This window comes from Harpegnathos saltator, unplaced genomic scaffold (genome assembly GCF_003227715.2).
Source record: "Harpegnathos saltator strain DR-91 unplaced genomic scaffold, Hsal_v8.6 scaffold498, whole genome shotgun sequence".
Taxonomy (NCBI): domain Eukaryota; kingdom Metazoa; phylum Arthropoda; class Insecta; order Hymenoptera; family Formicidae; genus Harpegnathos; species Harpegnathos saltator.
The window spans coordinates 1221966-1239877 of NW_020230313.1; the positions used below are offsets into that span (position 1 = coordinate 1221966).

The following is a 17912-nucleotide window of genomic DNA, read 5'->3' on the forward strand; positions in this document are numbered from 1 at the left end:
AGTGTGTATTCCTCGCTTTCGCGAGGATCTCTCTCTCTCTCTCTCTCTCTCTCTCTCTCTCTCGACGTAACGTGTACTCGCCCCTGTACCTTCAGTATGCACAACTTGAATAATCGATACAAAACGCGTGTATCCTTATAAATTCCTTATAACGTTTATTTTCTACTTTTTCTCTCCAACTATGCCGCTTAAGACAAATTAGAGATTCTTCGGATGCCTACACCTACTAATAGATATTTGTAGTGTATATTAATCTCAAATATCTAACGTGTTGAAACAAATGTGTGATGTTTTCAATTATTTCTTCAATACCAAACATTAATCGTCATGATCGTCAGTCGGTTGTCAAATTGTCGAAACCCTTGACTGATATTTTTACGCTTATCTCCCTCTTGAAGTGCCGTATCTTTTCATCTTCTTTTCTCTTGACGTTCTTTTTATCTCCTCTATTCTTATCAATAATAAATATTTTATAATGCGCTGCGCAACGATATCCCGGTAAGTTAGGTCGATAAAAGCTGTGAGCTGCGCAGCTACCGACCACTTTGCTTATTGGATCAGCTGCGCGTCTCGCAGTTCAGCACCGTCTTCGGCGAATATTCCACGGTCGGCCGTTGCACCGGTCACCGGAAATAACCCCCCCCTCCCCTTCCGTCCCGGAATCTCATTATCCCCGGATAGTTCTCGTCGTCGTTGTCCGATATCTCGACGCCACGATCGTCCAGCTCGAGAGGGGATTAAAAAATTCTGCCAATTCCACGGAATTTCCATACATCCTACTCGGTAATTTCATCGGCGGCTTCCAGAAGAATCGCCGCGAAGCGCTATCGATAGCTGCTGCAGCATATCGCAGCGCGGTCGTCGAAATGCTCCGTCCGAGGAATCGACTTCGAGTCAACGCAGGTGTGCGTATTCGATATTACGGGCAAGTACAGTCTGTAAAGTAAGAGCGTGTACGGCATAAATGGCAATTGGCTTCAAATATCGTCCTAGTTTTTTTTGTGAGCCGATAGATGAAATCTTTGTCGTGAATGCTTTGTCACAAAAGATTCAGTTGGCGTCGAACTCTAACCTGAGAAACACGTTAACCGCCATGAGTGCCGCATACGCATCGCGCTACGAGGCTGTGTTCCTTTGTTCCCACCCCAAAGGACCAAAAATGTCATATGCAGTGGCTGCTAAATACATGGGAAAGTCAAAATCGTTCGTCGCTCAGTGGGTTCAGCGATATAAGAAGATAAAAAATGTCGATGACTTGCCAGAACGTGGCTCGATAGGCAAAGTGACGCTCCGAATATGGAAAAAGAAATTGTGAATTTGTTTAAGCGGAACTCGACCTTAATGCTTAAAATTTATGAGAAGTGTTTGTTGCCGACTGCTGAACGATGCTTCGTAAAAAAAAACGAGGACTGGATCTTACAGGAAGACAACGAGCCAAAACACCGGAGCAAGCTTTGCACCGAGTGGAAAGAGCAGTCTGGCATCGTCACACTTGATTGGCCATCGCAGTCGCCAGATGCAAATCCCATTGAAAATGTGTGGGCATATCTCAAGCACAAGCTTCGAGGAAAAAGAGTGTGCACTTTGAAGCAGCTGACGCGACAAATTCGTCTCATTTGGAGGTCTTTACCGAACGAATACGCGGTCAATTTAGTGAAAAATATGCCTCGGCAGATGCCAGGCAATTATCAATGCCGGTGGTGACTGGACTCATTATTAATGGTATAGCATTTTTCTTCTCATGGAGTACAACAAATCCATGTACTTAAAAATCATTAAAAATAAATTTTTCTACACATTAACCCGTACACGCTCTTACTTTACGGACTGTATGTCAACGCATCTGATCTGATATCACACAAGCGCGCTTTTCTCATTCCTCAAATTCTTGATACTCGGTGAAATCGGCCAAAGAAGTCAGTGTTAAATAAAGTTACGCAGTTGCCGAAGCACGTATTAACTGTGTATGTAACGTGACGTTTCAGAGTTCAAGATTACATGAGATTTTGATCGTCGAATTAAGCTCTTTCAACATCTATTGTTTGAAAGATACTTTGACCAATCAAGTGTACACTTGCCACGAATAATGATCCCGCCGGTCATTAATCGGTTTATTCTATATCTATTTGATTCGATTAACGGTGATTAAACATTTTTGTTTGATAATGTACAGAATAATTTCTTCAGTATTTTTCTGTCGCGAATAAAGCAAACAAGAGGTCAAAGAGGTGTGGACCGGACAAAAAGTATCGACTTGTATTTGCGTGTTAGTGTCATTATTATTCTCATTATTACATTATTATTCTCTCATAAATTAGCGAAACAATTAGTTCGTTAGGCAAATTATTACGCGCCAGTCATCGACGCGCGACCGCCACATCTCAACATATATTCTCTCGCGTAACCACGTGACCAGTCGCGATTTATCTTCATCAAATCAATTCGCATTACATTTCTGACGCAATTAAATTCAAGTATTAAATTCAAGTTCAAGTAGAATTCAAATTGCGACAAACAAGCACTTACGCGCGAGCGCACAATATTCTCGACGAAATAAAATCTCAGTAGAACATTACTCGACATAGAATTTGATCAATCTTAACCGATTGATAACAACCGATAGGCGATGTCACACACGATAAAGCCTTTGTCTGTCATGCCTGATAACAAATTTTCTTGCGCGACGCGGTCACGCGTCACGGCAAATCTCAGTCAGTCGTCGTTCGGTGGCGGTTAACTTGGGACAGTGGAAAACATTAGGAACTATGTTGAACTCGTTAGTGTTTTTGGTGCTCGCGTGTTTCGCGCATGGTGATGAATACATAGGTAAGTGTAATCAGTCAATGCCGTCAATGCGCGCGATCGACTCGAATCTCGCGAAGTACTCTCGCCTTCGAACTCGCCTCGAAGAGAGAGAGAGAGAGAGAGAGAGAGAGAGAGAGAGAGAGAGAGAGTGCGCGGTGCGTATTCGTTGCCGAAATGGGGACAAACGAGCGTGTTGTTTTGTGTCGCGCGGCTGCGTTAATATGCATTATCGGATATCATAAATACTCGTTGGACGAGCTCGCGCGACGCGAAAACAGGCGGCGCGTCGATAGCGTTTGGGCGTCGTCGACACGGTTAATTAATTTTTCATTTCACCCGCCGATAATTACCGCCGAACGCACGCACGCACGCACGCACGCACGTCCCGAAACATAGTTTTTGCGTCTGCTGTGCGTCGCGGTAACAACGCGGAACGGCGCTCTTCCGCTCTGCCGATAAATCCTTTTGTCGTCGTGCAATTTAGATTTCATTTCGCGATAACGCGGTGCGCGCAGTGGTAACGATAATGATAATTATCGTGCATCAGGTTCGCCGATGGAACTTTCTGCCAGTTACCTCATAGAATCAACGACTTTCGGCTTAACCGGCCGTATAGTCAACGGGACGAAGGCTATTTTTGGGCAATTCCCACATCAGGTATAAGGTCTCTCTGTCGACTTTGATTGAACATATTCGATAGCATGTGCGCTTTTCTCAGGTATCGTTGAGGCGCAGTTGGTCCGAAGCTCACTTTTGCGGAGGCAGCATCATGAGCGACAGACTAGTCATCACCGCAGCTCACTGCATGCTTTTAGGGTACATTACGATATCAAACGTCTTAGCTCTTTGTCCAGCATAACTGGATATTGATTTGAGGTTCCAGAGGTTCTAATATGTGTTCTATGTTCAGTATGTGTGAATGGACATCGCATTTATGTTTGATAAAAATGGAGTTTTATGATATTTCTATTTTAAGAAGAAAACGATATATATATATATATATACATATATTCGTATTTTTAACGATATATACATATATTCGTATTTAACTTTTTCAAGTTCTTCTCTCCTTCTCTCTTTTTCATTCGAATGTCACTGGGCTTTAATTTAATCATTCGAACTCGCTGCAATTCATTTGGAAAATAACTTAAAATCGCAAAGAATCGATTAGCCGAGTAATTAGTAGCTATTTTAATTTTCCAGTCAGTTTAATTGAAAATTATTGGATTACCGTATTATTTCGCAACGTTTGCCATTTTTAATCGTCTATGCTTCACTCGTACATTGACGTTTAGCGGAAACATTAATTACCAATTAATAATCGATTCAGTAAAATAAACGGAGCAATTAATCACACAGGGGTAGTATCATCAAACCTTGGACTATCATCGTAGTTGCAGGACAGCTCAGATTAAACGATGTCACCCCATGGGGTCAGAAAAGGGGTGTGAAAGCCTTCAGAATACATCCAGAGTTCAATAGTAGCACTTTGCAAAACGACATTGTCATTTTGGAAGTACGTTCAACGATCTACCGTATCTCGTTTGTTTTGCGAACCGTTGTCACTTACACTCTCATGATTTTGATGACAAACAAACACGACAAACACCTATTTTGATTTCACAGTTATCGATACCCTTCGCGTTCACTCAGACAGTTCAGAGAGTTCCTTTAGTGACGCATGATCCAAAACCCGAGACATTCTGCGCGGTTTCCGGATGGGGTTATTTGGAGCCGGTGAGTACACACGGCGAGATTCTTTAGATTTCGCTTGTAACGAGAAAGCAATCTGCAGTTCAAACTTAAAGCTTGCAATTTAACACGCTTGAGATTTCAGAATATTTGACTTGATTTTCGGATCGGTAGACCGGCTTGAAAATTTCAGCTAAATTTCAGCTTGTCACTCTCCTTGAAACTAAACTAGAAACTGAACTAGAACTAGTTCAGTTTCTAGTTTACGAGACGTCGGAGAGAAATTCGAGATAGACACGCGGCACCTAACCCGGAAATCAAATCAAACCTTTCTCTACACCGCGAAAGCCTAAAATATCAGATTTCAGGGTACCTCCGTAACATCCAATGATCTGATGTATGTGGATCTGCCCATTCGCGAACAGAGGGAATGTCGCGAGCTGCTCGCCAACGTAACGAGCATATACCCGGGAATGTTTTGCGCCGGTTTCCTCAACGGAGGCAAGGACGCTTGCCAAGTAATATGCGCCTATCTTTTTTATTTATGTACATACGCGTGACGTGAAAATGACTTTGTCAAATTTCCAGGGCGATTCCGGCGGCGGTATGATTTGCGATAATATTTTGACCGGTGTTGTTTCTGGTGGCCATGGATGCGCGTTGCCATTCTTCCCTGGCGTATATTCGAATATTTTTTTTTACAAAGATTGGATAGAAAGTGTCGAAAATGAAGTGAGAGGAAAGAAACTGACCGAACGCGGATGCTGCAATTCCTGCGCTTACAAAACGCCGGAGATCGCGCTCGTTTTCTTACTGCTCGTGCTGTCAATTATGATTGGACCTTGAAGCTGAAGGCATCTTTGTTAGCATATAGATACGCGTGTTTGCCGACATTGTTAAACATTTTATGACTGCGCTTGGTGAGAGTGATACGCGTGAGGGAAATGTCTCGCGAAGAGCGAATGAAAAATTTTAAATTAACGAGACAATTTGCACGTTTTAACTGGCTGGGCACAGGATAATTCCTATGGGTATCGCGCGTTGCAATTTGTTGCTAACGAATACTTGATTAATTATTATTCTGCCAGATAATTTTCAGCGAATCGCATACGTTTGTCTGTGTGTTATATGAAAAGTTGTATGAAAACCGAGAGCAAATTAAAAATAAATTGTTATAATTTTATAAACAATAATAAACAATAATAAATAATGGTTATTTATTACATTTCATTTTGTTTTATAAATAAAATTTCAATGAGTTTGTCTTATAGATTCAAGTCTCTCATTACTTCTCATTTCGTAATATCTTTGTTTTATCACTTTGTTTTAAAAGCGACGTTGAGAAACACGCGGTGTAATATAAACAAATATTTAACGATCGATTTAAAGCCGAAGAATGTTACACTTTATGGTATCGACAATATCTATGACTCAAGGAAATAGCTATTTGTCTTCCCGTTGGTGTCCCCTTGATGGACAGAGATTGTATAGTTATCTTACCGAAATTGCTATTATTATATTTACGTATTTGGGAAACAAGCCTTATCGTGTGTTTATTCGTCAATCACTTGTAGTTGCTCACTTCTGTTTAACCAAAATAAAAATCGGAAATTTAATTATTTATACGCGAGATATGTCTATACTATTATTTTTTATTTAATTATTAGCAGCGATTCATATTTTATTATCAACTATCTACTAATGTTATCTTAGATAGCACGAGAATGATAAGACGTCATATACAGTAATTATTATCACTATAACATTGGTAATTACCTAGTTGTTTCAAATGTGACAGATAGACGGAAAAATTTTTGCTCGGTTATATGTTTTCTACACATACATTCGTATAGCTTCTTTTTATTTTTAATTATAAATGTGTCATTACGTTCTCTCGCTTATTTATAAAAATATTCACGCTTTGGGAAATATTTGTCTAGATATTTATCTTTTCCATGAAATATGTTTCGACAGCACGCGTCGTTTTGCTAAGGTACAAATAAAAAATATATTTTATTTGTAGAAAGATAATAGCGTTCTTTATTTTTAACTTGTAACAGTTTTCTCGTATAACTGGTTTATAATTTATATTACTTTTAATTACTCCGTCATTCAGTTATTAAAATTCCCATTTTCAAGATTAATTTTTTCAAGAATAAAACTTTATATTAAAAATTCTATTTCACATACTGGAGTTTCCTTGACTTTAATAAAGAATCATCTCTTTTTACGATTATATCACGAGGATAACTCGTTGCAAAGTCCAATATTCTCAAAAATTTACTCCACGGGGAACTTTAGAAAGAATTTTAATTTTTAATATTTACGCTCTTTACGGAACACAAGCCGTTTAACCATATTAAATACTACTACATCAACATTTTCTTCAAGGTAGGCGAGGGCGATCCAATTTTCATAATTTCTCGCAACTCCTATTAGGTGTGAAAGGGTTAATACGAGGGGTGATTTTTCGTTGCTTCTCGTGCAAAGAGACATCCGAGGGTCAGAGGAGAGAGAGAAAGAGAGAGAGAGAGAGAGAGGGAGAGAGAGAGAGAGAGAGAGAGAGAGAGAGAGAGAGAATAAAGGGGAATGAGAAAGAGGAAGAGAAGACAGACGTATATGACGTATCCACTTTGATCTCAAACGAGAAGCAGCTCCAGCAGACGCGTAAAAAGCACATACCCACTTAATACATGGCAGATGATACCTCGAGAAATGTATTAGCGGATTGCTCGCTGCCAAGACGGGGAAATGTCTGCGGCGTATTCGCGAATCGCGCGGCTCTTTTGCCACGTCCGCCCGACTTCGGAGTGTGCACCGGTATTAAATTCTGCGAGATCTGCGGGTACCTTCAAAGAAACACGCAGGGACCTGGCTGCTCCTTTAAATTGGATATAAATTTCATGCGCTAATATTTGCTATATGCACGCGCCACAGAGCTGGTTGTGAAAAATTATGGAGCCTGGATCGCAACTGCCCACCTTTCGATGAAATATCGATCACACTATTCGATATGGTCGAGTGACTTAAATTAACTTAAAAACACAAGAACGTAAATGAATACGAAAAAAAAGATCTTGATGATTATGTATAAATTAAAATTCTCCCCGAAAATTTTGCCGTCGAGCAAATTTTCGCGAGTATCAGAGATGGTAGTGTACGTTTTTTCCAAAGTCACTGTACGCAATCCAGATACGATATCTCGCTCGATGAGATCACCATTCGAATCCCTGATCGACTGTTATCTGATGTTTCACATGCGAAATAAAGCGACTTCACGTAATCGCAGACGCGTTCAGACGAGCCAAGTACAGTTACTTGTTATCCGGAATGGCCCTATAAAACTAGATCCCAATGCATTTTGATCGGCAAGAGGAGGACGCAAGAGCACGGAGCACCTACGCTCGTACTCTCGCATGAATGCCCGAGCTCTTCCGGCTCGCGTGACCGCAATCTCCCGAAGCAGGCTTCCGCTTCCGAAAGTTAATCCGCGCGGAAACTCGAGACGCGCGCGCGCTTCGTAGGGATTTCAGGGCTCGTGTAGGCTCGATCGATGCCTAGCGAAGTGATTGTGAGACTACAGGAGCGAAAGAGGAAGAGGGAGGGGAGAGGGATAGAAGAGAGGATACGACGAGAGGAAAGTAGAGTATAAAATCGAGAGACGAATGAGTCGCGGCGGAGTGGGCAAGCATGGCGAGGCGGGATGGAGAGGGGGAGGACAGAGGCCGCGGGTGAAAACTTCCGCGTTTCACCTGATAAACGTAACTTCTGATACGCGCGCCCTCTCTGGCTTCGCTTTTTTAAGCTCAGCAGGGCGTTTTTCACGGCCCTTCCGATGCTGCCCTCCGGCTTTTAGCTCCACGTGTACGCACCGCTTTCTCGACGGCGAGGGAGTGAGGGAGGGTTGAGAGGAGGGCTTTGCGCACCGAGACAGGGTCCATTCGCGACCTCTTTAATTCCGGGATCGAATAAGAATTCATTAGAGGATATACAGGGCACAATTCTCCCCCTCGCGCAGGGAAGGACTTTTCGGCTACCGCGCGGCGGGGGTTTTAAATAAATTAAAAATTTGCACTTTCCGCGGGAGCGAGTACTCCACCTCGCCGAGCGGTCGAAAGCGACAGCAAGCTAAATTCGATGGGTGGATAGAGCGCACTCTCCCGACGATGAAGTTCCCTCTAATTACTCGCGGGAATCGAAGGCAACTCGGCGGGAGGGTGGATTCGGTGGGGGCGAGAAGAACGCGATGGACGACTATTTAGCACACGGAGTTTTGCGAGTGACTTGCGTCGTGGGCTAGAGATCGACGGAGGAAAGAAGACAAACTGGTGCGCCTTCGTCACTTCGTCATTAAACTTTGCGCTTGAGAAAAAGAGAGAGGGAGAAAAAGGGGGGAGGGAGGGGGCGAAAGCGAGGGGAGGGAGGAAGAAACGTGCAGAGGCTAAGACGCGTGCTCTGCCGACAGAGGCGTTTATTAATGACACCTTCAGCGAATCCGTGGGTATTCTGTGGGCGAGCTCATTATGTTAATTGTACACTCGCGCCGTATCGGAGCACGCGTGGGCATTTTCGTCGGAGGTGCAATGGCAAAGTTCGCCCGGCAGACGTGTGTCGCTCGCGAAAGTACGCTTGCCCACTTTGTGCGATCGGCCTCGACTCGTTAGAGATGACTCATGGATTGAATCCGCGATTTGAGACGGACGCCGCTGTTTCCAGCGTGCGTAAAATTCTCACCGTTATATACTCCATGGAAGAAATTCACGCGAACGCTCTCGCGACGCGGTGCCGTCGCCGTCGTCGTCGTCGTATAAACGTCCGCACGTCTGCGGACAGCTGCGCGTGTACAGAAAACGTGTACACGTGTCACAAATAGATCAATCAGGATCGTCGAATGTTAGAGAGAGAGAGGGAGAGAGAGGGGGGGGAGAGAGAGAGAGAGAGAGAGAGAAAGAGACGGCGCAGGGCGCCGAAGGTCGCTTACGTGATCAACGATGATTTTACGACGCATTTAAAGCTGTGAGACGGCAGAAGGAACGTCGGCTTCGTGCCACGGGGCGACGTCGAACGACGACGACTTCGAGGAACGAATCTCGCTTAATGACTGCGTTACGCATTAATAGCCGCCTGGAAACTGCTCCAAGATACACGAGGAAGTCATTTCACGTGGATGTGACCGGAAATTCCAATAGCCCCTGCTACGAGATAGGCAGCGGCTGGGCTTGCTTTTCGGATAGGGAGGGGTTTACGCGAAATTCATTTTTATAATTAACTTTGCGCGCCGGAATATCGATCAGCGGTGAATCACGGTGGAATATGCAACCACCGCGGCAGCCGAGGTCAAGTATGCAAATTCATCAAGTCGATCTGTCGGGAAGAATTGCTTCGGAAAAATAGATTTGTTTTTCAATCGTTTGTGCGAGCAAAAGTCACTATTTGTTATCTTTCGACGGCTTTCGTTCCGAAAGCCGATTCACAGCGAAGGAGCAACGCTCTCCATTTATGACGCGCCAATTATTATTAAATATCCCGAATCGCGACTTTCGAGCGGAGGAAAAACGAAAAAGTAACGAGAAAAGAAACGAGGACGCTTAATACTACACACGCACGTAACTGCCGCATTAATAACGCCTGTACCTTTTTCATTAACTCGACTTTCACTTTTGGCGCGCCTTCATTACTCAAGCAAGATAAATCTTCGCTCGCGCTCGCGGTAACGTCGCGCGCGATTGATGCCGGTAACGGTCAGCTTTACGGAAGGAAGATGAAAGAGGTGCGCTCTCAAATTTGCGTCTCGCCCACTCTCTTTCTCTCTCTCTCTCTCTCTCTCTCGTTCTTCCACATTAGCGGAAGATGCCGACGTTGACCGACTAATTAATTAAATGCAAACGCGGCGAGCTGTGCTCTCTCTCTTTCTCTCTCTCTCTCTCTCTCGCGCGCGTTCGCCGCAAACGGCCCCGTCTCTCCTGGACGCTTTCATTCGCTCTTCGTTTCCAACGTTCCGGTTTGCCTATCCTCCACCATTTTTACGCTCATTGAGCGCAAGCTCGCCCATCCAGCGAGAGCGAGCTTCGGAAATTCCCAAGTCGCTTATTTGCGTTTACCTAAGGGTCGCGTCTTCTTCGACGCAACGCAGACGGTTAATTGGCTGGCGCTCGATGTCTTTTTACGTTAAACGCGAGGAAACTGCCTATCTTGTGACAAGCGATGTCATCCGCGACTCGCTCCAATTAGCAGACTCTCGCGAGCTTTGCCTCTGGTTCGCATCAAAAATTAACGTTTCATTACGCGGCGGAAGCTCGCGATGTCACCGGACTAACGAGGGGTGGCTTATGCAACGTTACACTTATCTCACGTGAACAGCGAAGTTACGTAAGCCGGGACGGGGAAATGATTTTATTTCATTTCATTTACCGGCCCGTACCTTGCTCTCATGGCGAGCGTGTCACGCATCCTCCGTATATTACGCAATTTCAATTCATTAAAATACACACATATGCAGAAAAAGGCCCGCTTCTGATCGACCGAATGTAGTCTCCTGACACACGTCGCTCGCTTTCGCGAGAGGAAGCGTCTGACGCTTCCAAATGAGAGGGATCACGATCTCTCGGAATTTGCCGCTCGATGCTGAATCCTGTGAGAAATAATGAAACGCCAACATTGCCGGGGAGAGAGAGAGAGAGAGAGAGAGAGAGAGAGAGAGAGAGAGAGAGAGAGAGAGAGAGAGAGAGAGAGGGAGAGAGAGAGAGAGAGAGAGAGAGAGGGAGAGGGAGAGCGAGAGCTGACGGTGATCCGCATTTTAATACAGGGATTATACGATCGGCCGGTTCCGCGAGAATGAACCACTCAACGCGGCGCGATAGCTCAGCCGTTGAACAGTTCCATCGCGAGACAAGTTCCTCGCGCGAGTGCGCGCGCCTTTTGCCGTTAATTTCTTGGCACGGGTTTATTGCGGAAGTTAATGTTCCTTGCGAAATTCATATTACCGTATCGCGGTCTAAGCCGTCCGTTTCTTCTCCGTTCTCGCGTTATCTTCCGCCAGCGCGCGCGAAACGATCGTACGGACGGAGTCATTAAGAGAACTTTCCCGCTTTCGGTGTCGCGACCGAAACTGTGGAAAATGGATGAGCCCGGGCAATCTCTGTTTTCCTCGCCCTCCGAGGAATTTGACGGCCACACGACGGACACGTCGTGCAAGGCGAAGCAATTTTGCCTCGCTGCTTTCTGTCTGATTGCGCCGCCGCGCCGCGCCGCGCCGCGCCGTGCCGTGTCGTGACAAATTTAGCACACCGACGGGCGACGCTGCTGGTGCTGACTCTCGGTGCGGATGCACCGAACGACTCCCTGTTGTACGCTCTAGAGATCCGAGTCCCGGGGATTGATTAACGCTATTTGCGAATTTTTTTTGTTCGACGAGCTTTACCCGCGCGAACAAGATCGGATGGGCGAGATTGCGGCGGCGCGAGTGATCACGAGAGCAGCTCGCCCCTCGATTGTTCTTGGATTACCCGCGATCAGTTCGACGTCCGTCGCGGACCGAATTACACGCCTGACCCGCGCGGTATTTCTTGCACGGCGCGTTTCGCGTTGGGACCGCGAGCATAAAAGGATCGCGAGCACAAAAGAATAGGATTTGATCGGGCAAATTGGCTCTATATGATTTTGTCGTATATTCGCGAGGCCGGATAACAGAGGTTTCGCGGTTCGATTCCGCCGACTTGCTCTTTCACTTGCTTTCGTGTTCCTTCTTCTTGTCGACTTGTCTTTCTCTCTCCCTCCCCCATTTTCTCTCTCTCTCTCTCTCTCTCTCTCTCTCTCTCTCTCTCTCTCTCTCTCTTTCTCTCTCTTTCTCTCTCTCCTTCTCTCCCGAGACGCCATCTCATTCTTTGCCCTTAGCGAACGTCGAGATGCAATTACTTAACGCAGCGAGCGACGCCCCTCTCCCGCCGATGAGAAATGCTCGCACGCCGGCGGTTGCGCCGCTTAAATCTTTGCCATTTGTTAGCTCGCCCTTGGCTACTGGTCGGACCTTCCCGCTTCTCTGCATCTCCGAAAACAGAACGACGGAGGTCAGAGCGCGACTAACGAGGCTGCTGTGCGCGCCTCTTCGTGTTCCAAGTTTCGCGAGATTCGCGAAAGTAACGTTCCGACTGTTTCCTCCCCCCCCCCTTTGTATGTACCTTTACGCGTGACACTTTTTCTTGTTTAACGTCTGTTCGAACACACCCGTCGGCCTTTTTTCTCCCCCTATCTTGCATATTCCATTTTTTATGATTTTACAGGATAAATATCACAATAGACTCTCCGATACTCAATCGAGATAAAATTGTAAAGCCGGTAAGAGCCGGTCGAGGCCGGAGATTTTCGGCTATTATTATTCCTATTATTTTATCGCTTACGCGCGCGCTTTCTTGCATTCGCGACGACGACAACCGTAACGCAAGAATCCGCTCGTCGCGAGCGGGGATGTGTCATCCCCGAGAAATCCCCCTCGTACGGCGATCTCCTAGTTCTTCCGCGGCAAGAATAAGAAACAGAACTTTCGGCAACGTGATTTCACTGCGGAATGCCCTCTTCGGCCCGTCTACCGCGACAAACGAGCTGGGAGGGACGATCACCCTTGCCCTTTGAACTTGTCAGACACGTAAAAGAATTCGTGTTCACGAATCTGCATTTTGTCACGATCATGGGGTCATGTGCCCGGGGAGGGCAAGGTTCTCTCATTGATCTGTGACAAGTTTCTCGATGGGGAAGAGGCGAATTGGGTTATCATCGAGCTGGAAAAGTTATCAACGAGCGAACCTTAGCAAGGAGAACTCGCCCACGTGTCACGCTGTCCTGTTAAAATATTTCCCGGCATGAATCGGGCATTTTCCAGATGTTTCCTGACGCGCGAAATTTCTTTCGGAAGATTGTCCCTCAAGCTTTATACATATTCCAACTTGAACTAAATCCCAAGGGATGCTCCTCAGCGTTTGCTCTTTACCGCTTTCTCCTGCTCTCCTCTTTCTGGGATTTGCTGTTTCTAAAGTCGCGCGGCGAGCGTACTCGCACAAAGAAGACCACTATTTTTCAAACTTTACTCCCCCCTCCCACCCCCACCCCCACCCCCCGCCCGGCACACGGACGACGATGTAACTTCGCGCTGTGCAGCGAGCGGCGGCAAATATATAACCCCGTGTCAGTGGCGCACGAATAGTCGCGTTATGCCCGATGCCTGGCGCCGGTACGTCTCACGAATGTCGTGACGAAGCACACCCGGCATTTCGGTCGCCTACCGTTTCTCATATGTTCTTTGTGCTTTCCCCCGTTCCTTCCACGATCCTTCGCCCACTTGTTTCCTACGGGACGTTAATCGCGAATTCCGAAATGGCTACGCCGAAAACAGCGCGCGCGCGCGCAACCCGTCTTCATATTTTCGTAATACGCATTTCCCGAGAAAGCACCTCTCGCGCATAAATTGAACATTTCATTCGTGGACGGATGTTAAAGAGGTGAAACGATTATCTGTTCGCTGTAATAATATTTTATCGCAGCACGAATAAAACACGAAGCGATTGCACACCTTACTTTTTGTTTTTACGAGTCTGATAAAACTCACTTACTTCAAAATACATCATGCTTCGTTTAACCTCACACACGTGTTTCCTACATTTTCTCTCTCTTGTGTTATATAATTTAAATAATTTCGATTATCATATGTGATGTGATTTTTATTATTATGCAGGATATTATTACCACCATTATTATTGTGGATGATTTTACTTTTATGCGCCGAATGCAATGAAAACTTTAATTTCGCGCAGATTCTGCGCAGGAAATACGCAAATAAATAAATATGAAGCTCGTGAATGGGTGTGTCCGTCGCCGGTGCGTCAATATCGGAATAATGTTAGCCAAAACGGAATAATCAGTGGGAACAAATTACTGTTTAAACAGGAAAACGCGCAGGTTTCGGCTACTAGCATAATCATGAAATTCAATTATCCGCAATTGGCGCCAACGTGGGTCATCGAGCATGACAATTACCATCGCGGTCGGATCTTTAAATTTCCGGCTTTAGGGAATGGAAAAATATTTGTGATATGCGTTGGACCCAATGAAAACAGGCGTTTGGCGTGGGGTTTGAAACCAATTTACTGTATTCCCAGCGTACGATATTTACTCGAACCTTTCATTATCTTTCTATTTTCTGCCCGCCTCTGGCCACGAGCAGAATTATTACGGCCAGCTGCAACGCAATTGCATTCGATTTTAGAATCCTCATCAATTATTCCGATGCGCAGTTGAAGATATTTTAATGAGAACCCGAAATGTAAGAGACAACATCCATAGGAAATGTTACTTGAAAAAATAATATTTAAAGACTACACCTATTCTATTCCCAAGGTCGAAAATGTGTTAATTATTCTTACCAGAAATTTGATAATAAATACCACAATGGTATGGAATCAATGAGATTTCTCAAAGATCGCTGTTACGATCGTGGTGCAACTTGTAGTAGTATTATTATTACGATAATAAGAGATGAACGCGCGAAACATTTTTCGTCGATCGGTAACGCTACGATCAACCTGCCTGACAAAGTCGTAGACTGGAGACATTTTCAAGTGTTAAACAGACTGCGTAATTCGGTATCAGCGAATTACGAGACTGAAGCTCATCGTTGCAGAATCGCGCGCGTGCGCGCCGTATTGTACGCCCTCCGCTCATTTTCCTTCGGGCGTGTACCTAACGGGAGCTCTTAAGCCGTTCATATTTCTCTTTAACGTCCGCGACATAAAGCTCGGGTAACGAGGAAATTTCGACGATAGAGGGAAAGAGAGAGAGAGAGCGAAAAGTAGATAGATAGAGAGAGAGAGCGCGCTGCGCCGCCCCGGTGCTCAAGGTGCAGTAACGAGAAGCGGTTAAAAATACGATTCTTTGTCCGCGAGAGAAACGCGAGCGGCTCCGAAAGGCGCGCGTGCGCCTTCACGCGCAGTCGCGATGCCCAAGAAATAAATAAAGGAGACCGGGGAATTTCGTGTCCATTCCAAAATTGGAACTGGGGGAGCACTGCCCGTCGCGCGCGCTCACGACACGCTCACGAAATTTGTCGCTCTCGGAATGCGCCCGTCGTCGCAGTGGAAATTCGAGAAGCCACTCTCTCGAAACGGCGCGCGACGGCGTCGACTTTAGAAAAACAGAGGAAGTGCCAGTTGAAATAATGATGGCGCGATAATCCGCGCTCTCGGAAAACGCGCTCTTCCGCGCGAGTTGTGCGCGATCGCGACGCTGTTATCCCTGTTTTTATAGAAAAAAAGTTTCCGATTGCTCGGACTCAAGAGTGTAAAGACGATAGAGTCGTTTTTACTTTGCAAGTCCTTCATCGCATTTGCACCAAGGCGACGTGTCATTGTGAATGCGACTGCGAACGTTGACGTTGAGACTTTCATCGTCGCGCTGACAGTGATATTGACTGAGTTTGCGCCAACTATGCCTAGATGCTGTCGCACTTTCGACATCACTGTCTGCCGCGGTGCCCGCTTTTAGGCTCTCTCGACGCGCATAATGCAATTTGTAAATGAAAGCAATTAGTGCGAAAACAACCCCGTACGGACGCGGCTCTCTCTCTCTCTCCCTCTCCCTCTCCCTCTCCCTCTCTCTCTTCGCAGCAGACAGAAACCCTTCGTCCGGCGGGTAGATAAATCGATTATTGTCCCGATAACAACATCGAGCCAGGTGCAACGGCGTCGGCCTGTTTCTCCTTCGCGACGAAAGTTTGCAGAACAGGCTGCATAATTAACTCTGACAATTTTGAAAGCGCACCGTTCCTTACCGGTTAGACCACGAACGCTTCTCGTCGCGCTCCATGTCGAGACGACGTTTACGCGGCAGAATGTTATTCGCTAATTTTCGTGCGATATAAATTACAAGCAAATTCCAATTTCGGAATTTTATTTCACGCGAAAGAAGCGGTAATCACACTCGGTGCGACAATTCGCGGGAAAAAGTCTTCTGATTGATAAGGTCGAAGCACAGTGAGAGACATGATGTCTTTAATAAGACATCTGGTGGCGGCGGCGGCGGTAGCGGCGAATCACGCAGGTTCGCCCGGAGCGGAGCCCGTTCATTTAACAGACGATTTGAGCGAATCATCGGTCCCGCGAAAAATTGATTTTCCCCGTGCTGCGTTAATAAGCAGTTTGCGCGTGCACCCGAGCGCGACATATGCTCTTAGACAACGGCCTACTAAGAAAAACACCCTGCTAAGCTACCCCCCTCTGCTATTCGGCACAAGTCGTTACGCGGAAACGACTCCGCCTTAAGCGCGTCGTTCCTCGACTCCCCTTTTTTGCCTCCGTCAAAAACCCGTAGCCTCCTAGCCGGGATCTTTTGATCCTGTGACGTACGTCCGTACCCTTTCGTCTGGCGCGGTCATCCCCCATAAATTTCGGAATTACATTTTGCAGCCTCGTCGTCGCGGGTCACGTCCTCGCGAAACGGAGCAAATATTTGCCGGCGATTCTCGCAGCTGTAATTCTAAAATACGATCACTCGCTTCTTTCGGTCGAACGGCGAGGCGATCGCAGCGGCCGACGCGCTGCTAGGGTGAAGAACGTACCTCGCGCGCGTTTCCTCGTCTACGACGATCGAATAAGACGCGGCGCACGTCGCGTGACGGCGAGTCGTCTCGATCGTTATCTAAATTAAGCCATGAATTACGCGACCAGTTCTCGATCGGCGACATTTCAACATACAGTCAAAAAAGAATGATGTTGCGAGGAGATATCGACGATATGCAATTATGTTCGTATGTATATGTTGAGTGACAAAAATATATAGCTTTCGTATGGTGCGACAGGTGTGGAACGTTACGTAATATTTACGGAAGTATCAGATCTCTCGACTTGATCTAACGTCGAGCGAGAATAGTGCCGTGTTAATCTCTCGGATAGACGAATAGGATAGGAGAATTATATCAGCCGGCGATTTCCACGTTTCCCATGCGATATACGTCCTAATCTAAATAGCCGTCGTCTCTTCCCGTCGGGCCAACCAGCCGGCTTACTGATAATTAGAGCCAATATGGGCTGGCTGCTTTTATCTATATGGCCGCGGTATGGTTATACTTTTGCGTCGTTTCCTAACGCGGACCTCGCCGACCCTTTTCCCGTTTTTCCTCCCGCACGTGTTTGCTTCGTGGACCGTGCGTCCTATCGCAGCGGCGATAATTGCACGATTTATCGCCGTCGTAAATTGCATCCGCGACAAAAATAGAAAGCCACAACCGCCGATCATACCACGTATGTATCCGCCGTATACCCGAGGTAAGCGTGAGCGCGTTTAGCCACAGAGATGTTTAATAATTCTTTTGAGACGAGGTAAAACAATGCTTTTTGCTTGTCGTTTACAGCACAAAATCGCCGAAAGTCCGA

The 17912-nt window shown here is 46.1% G+C and overlaps 1 protein-coding gene and 1 long non-coding RNA gene across 3 annotated transcripts in view; one reads left to right on the top strand and one right to left on the bottom strand.

Moving 5' to 3' along the window:
• Positions 1 to 17912, bottom strand: part of LOC112589404 (uncharacterized) — a 141562-nt gene that overhangs the window by 99850 nt on the left and 23800 nt on the right. The window lies entirely within an intron of this gene.
• On the top strand, positions 2713 to 5646 carry LOC105181829 (trypsin alpha). The gene is made up of 7 exons (XM_011138843.3): positions 2713 to 2826; positions 3353 to 3462; positions 3524 to 3621; positions 4165 to 4321; positions 4432 to 4542; positions 4866 to 5015; positions 5086 to 5646. Exons 1-7 carry the CDS (start codon positions 2766 to 2768, stop codon positions 5341 to 5343), a joined length of 945 nt encoding a protein of 314 aa, XP_011137145.1. The 5' UTR covers positions 2713 to 2765; the 3' UTR covers positions 5344 to 5646.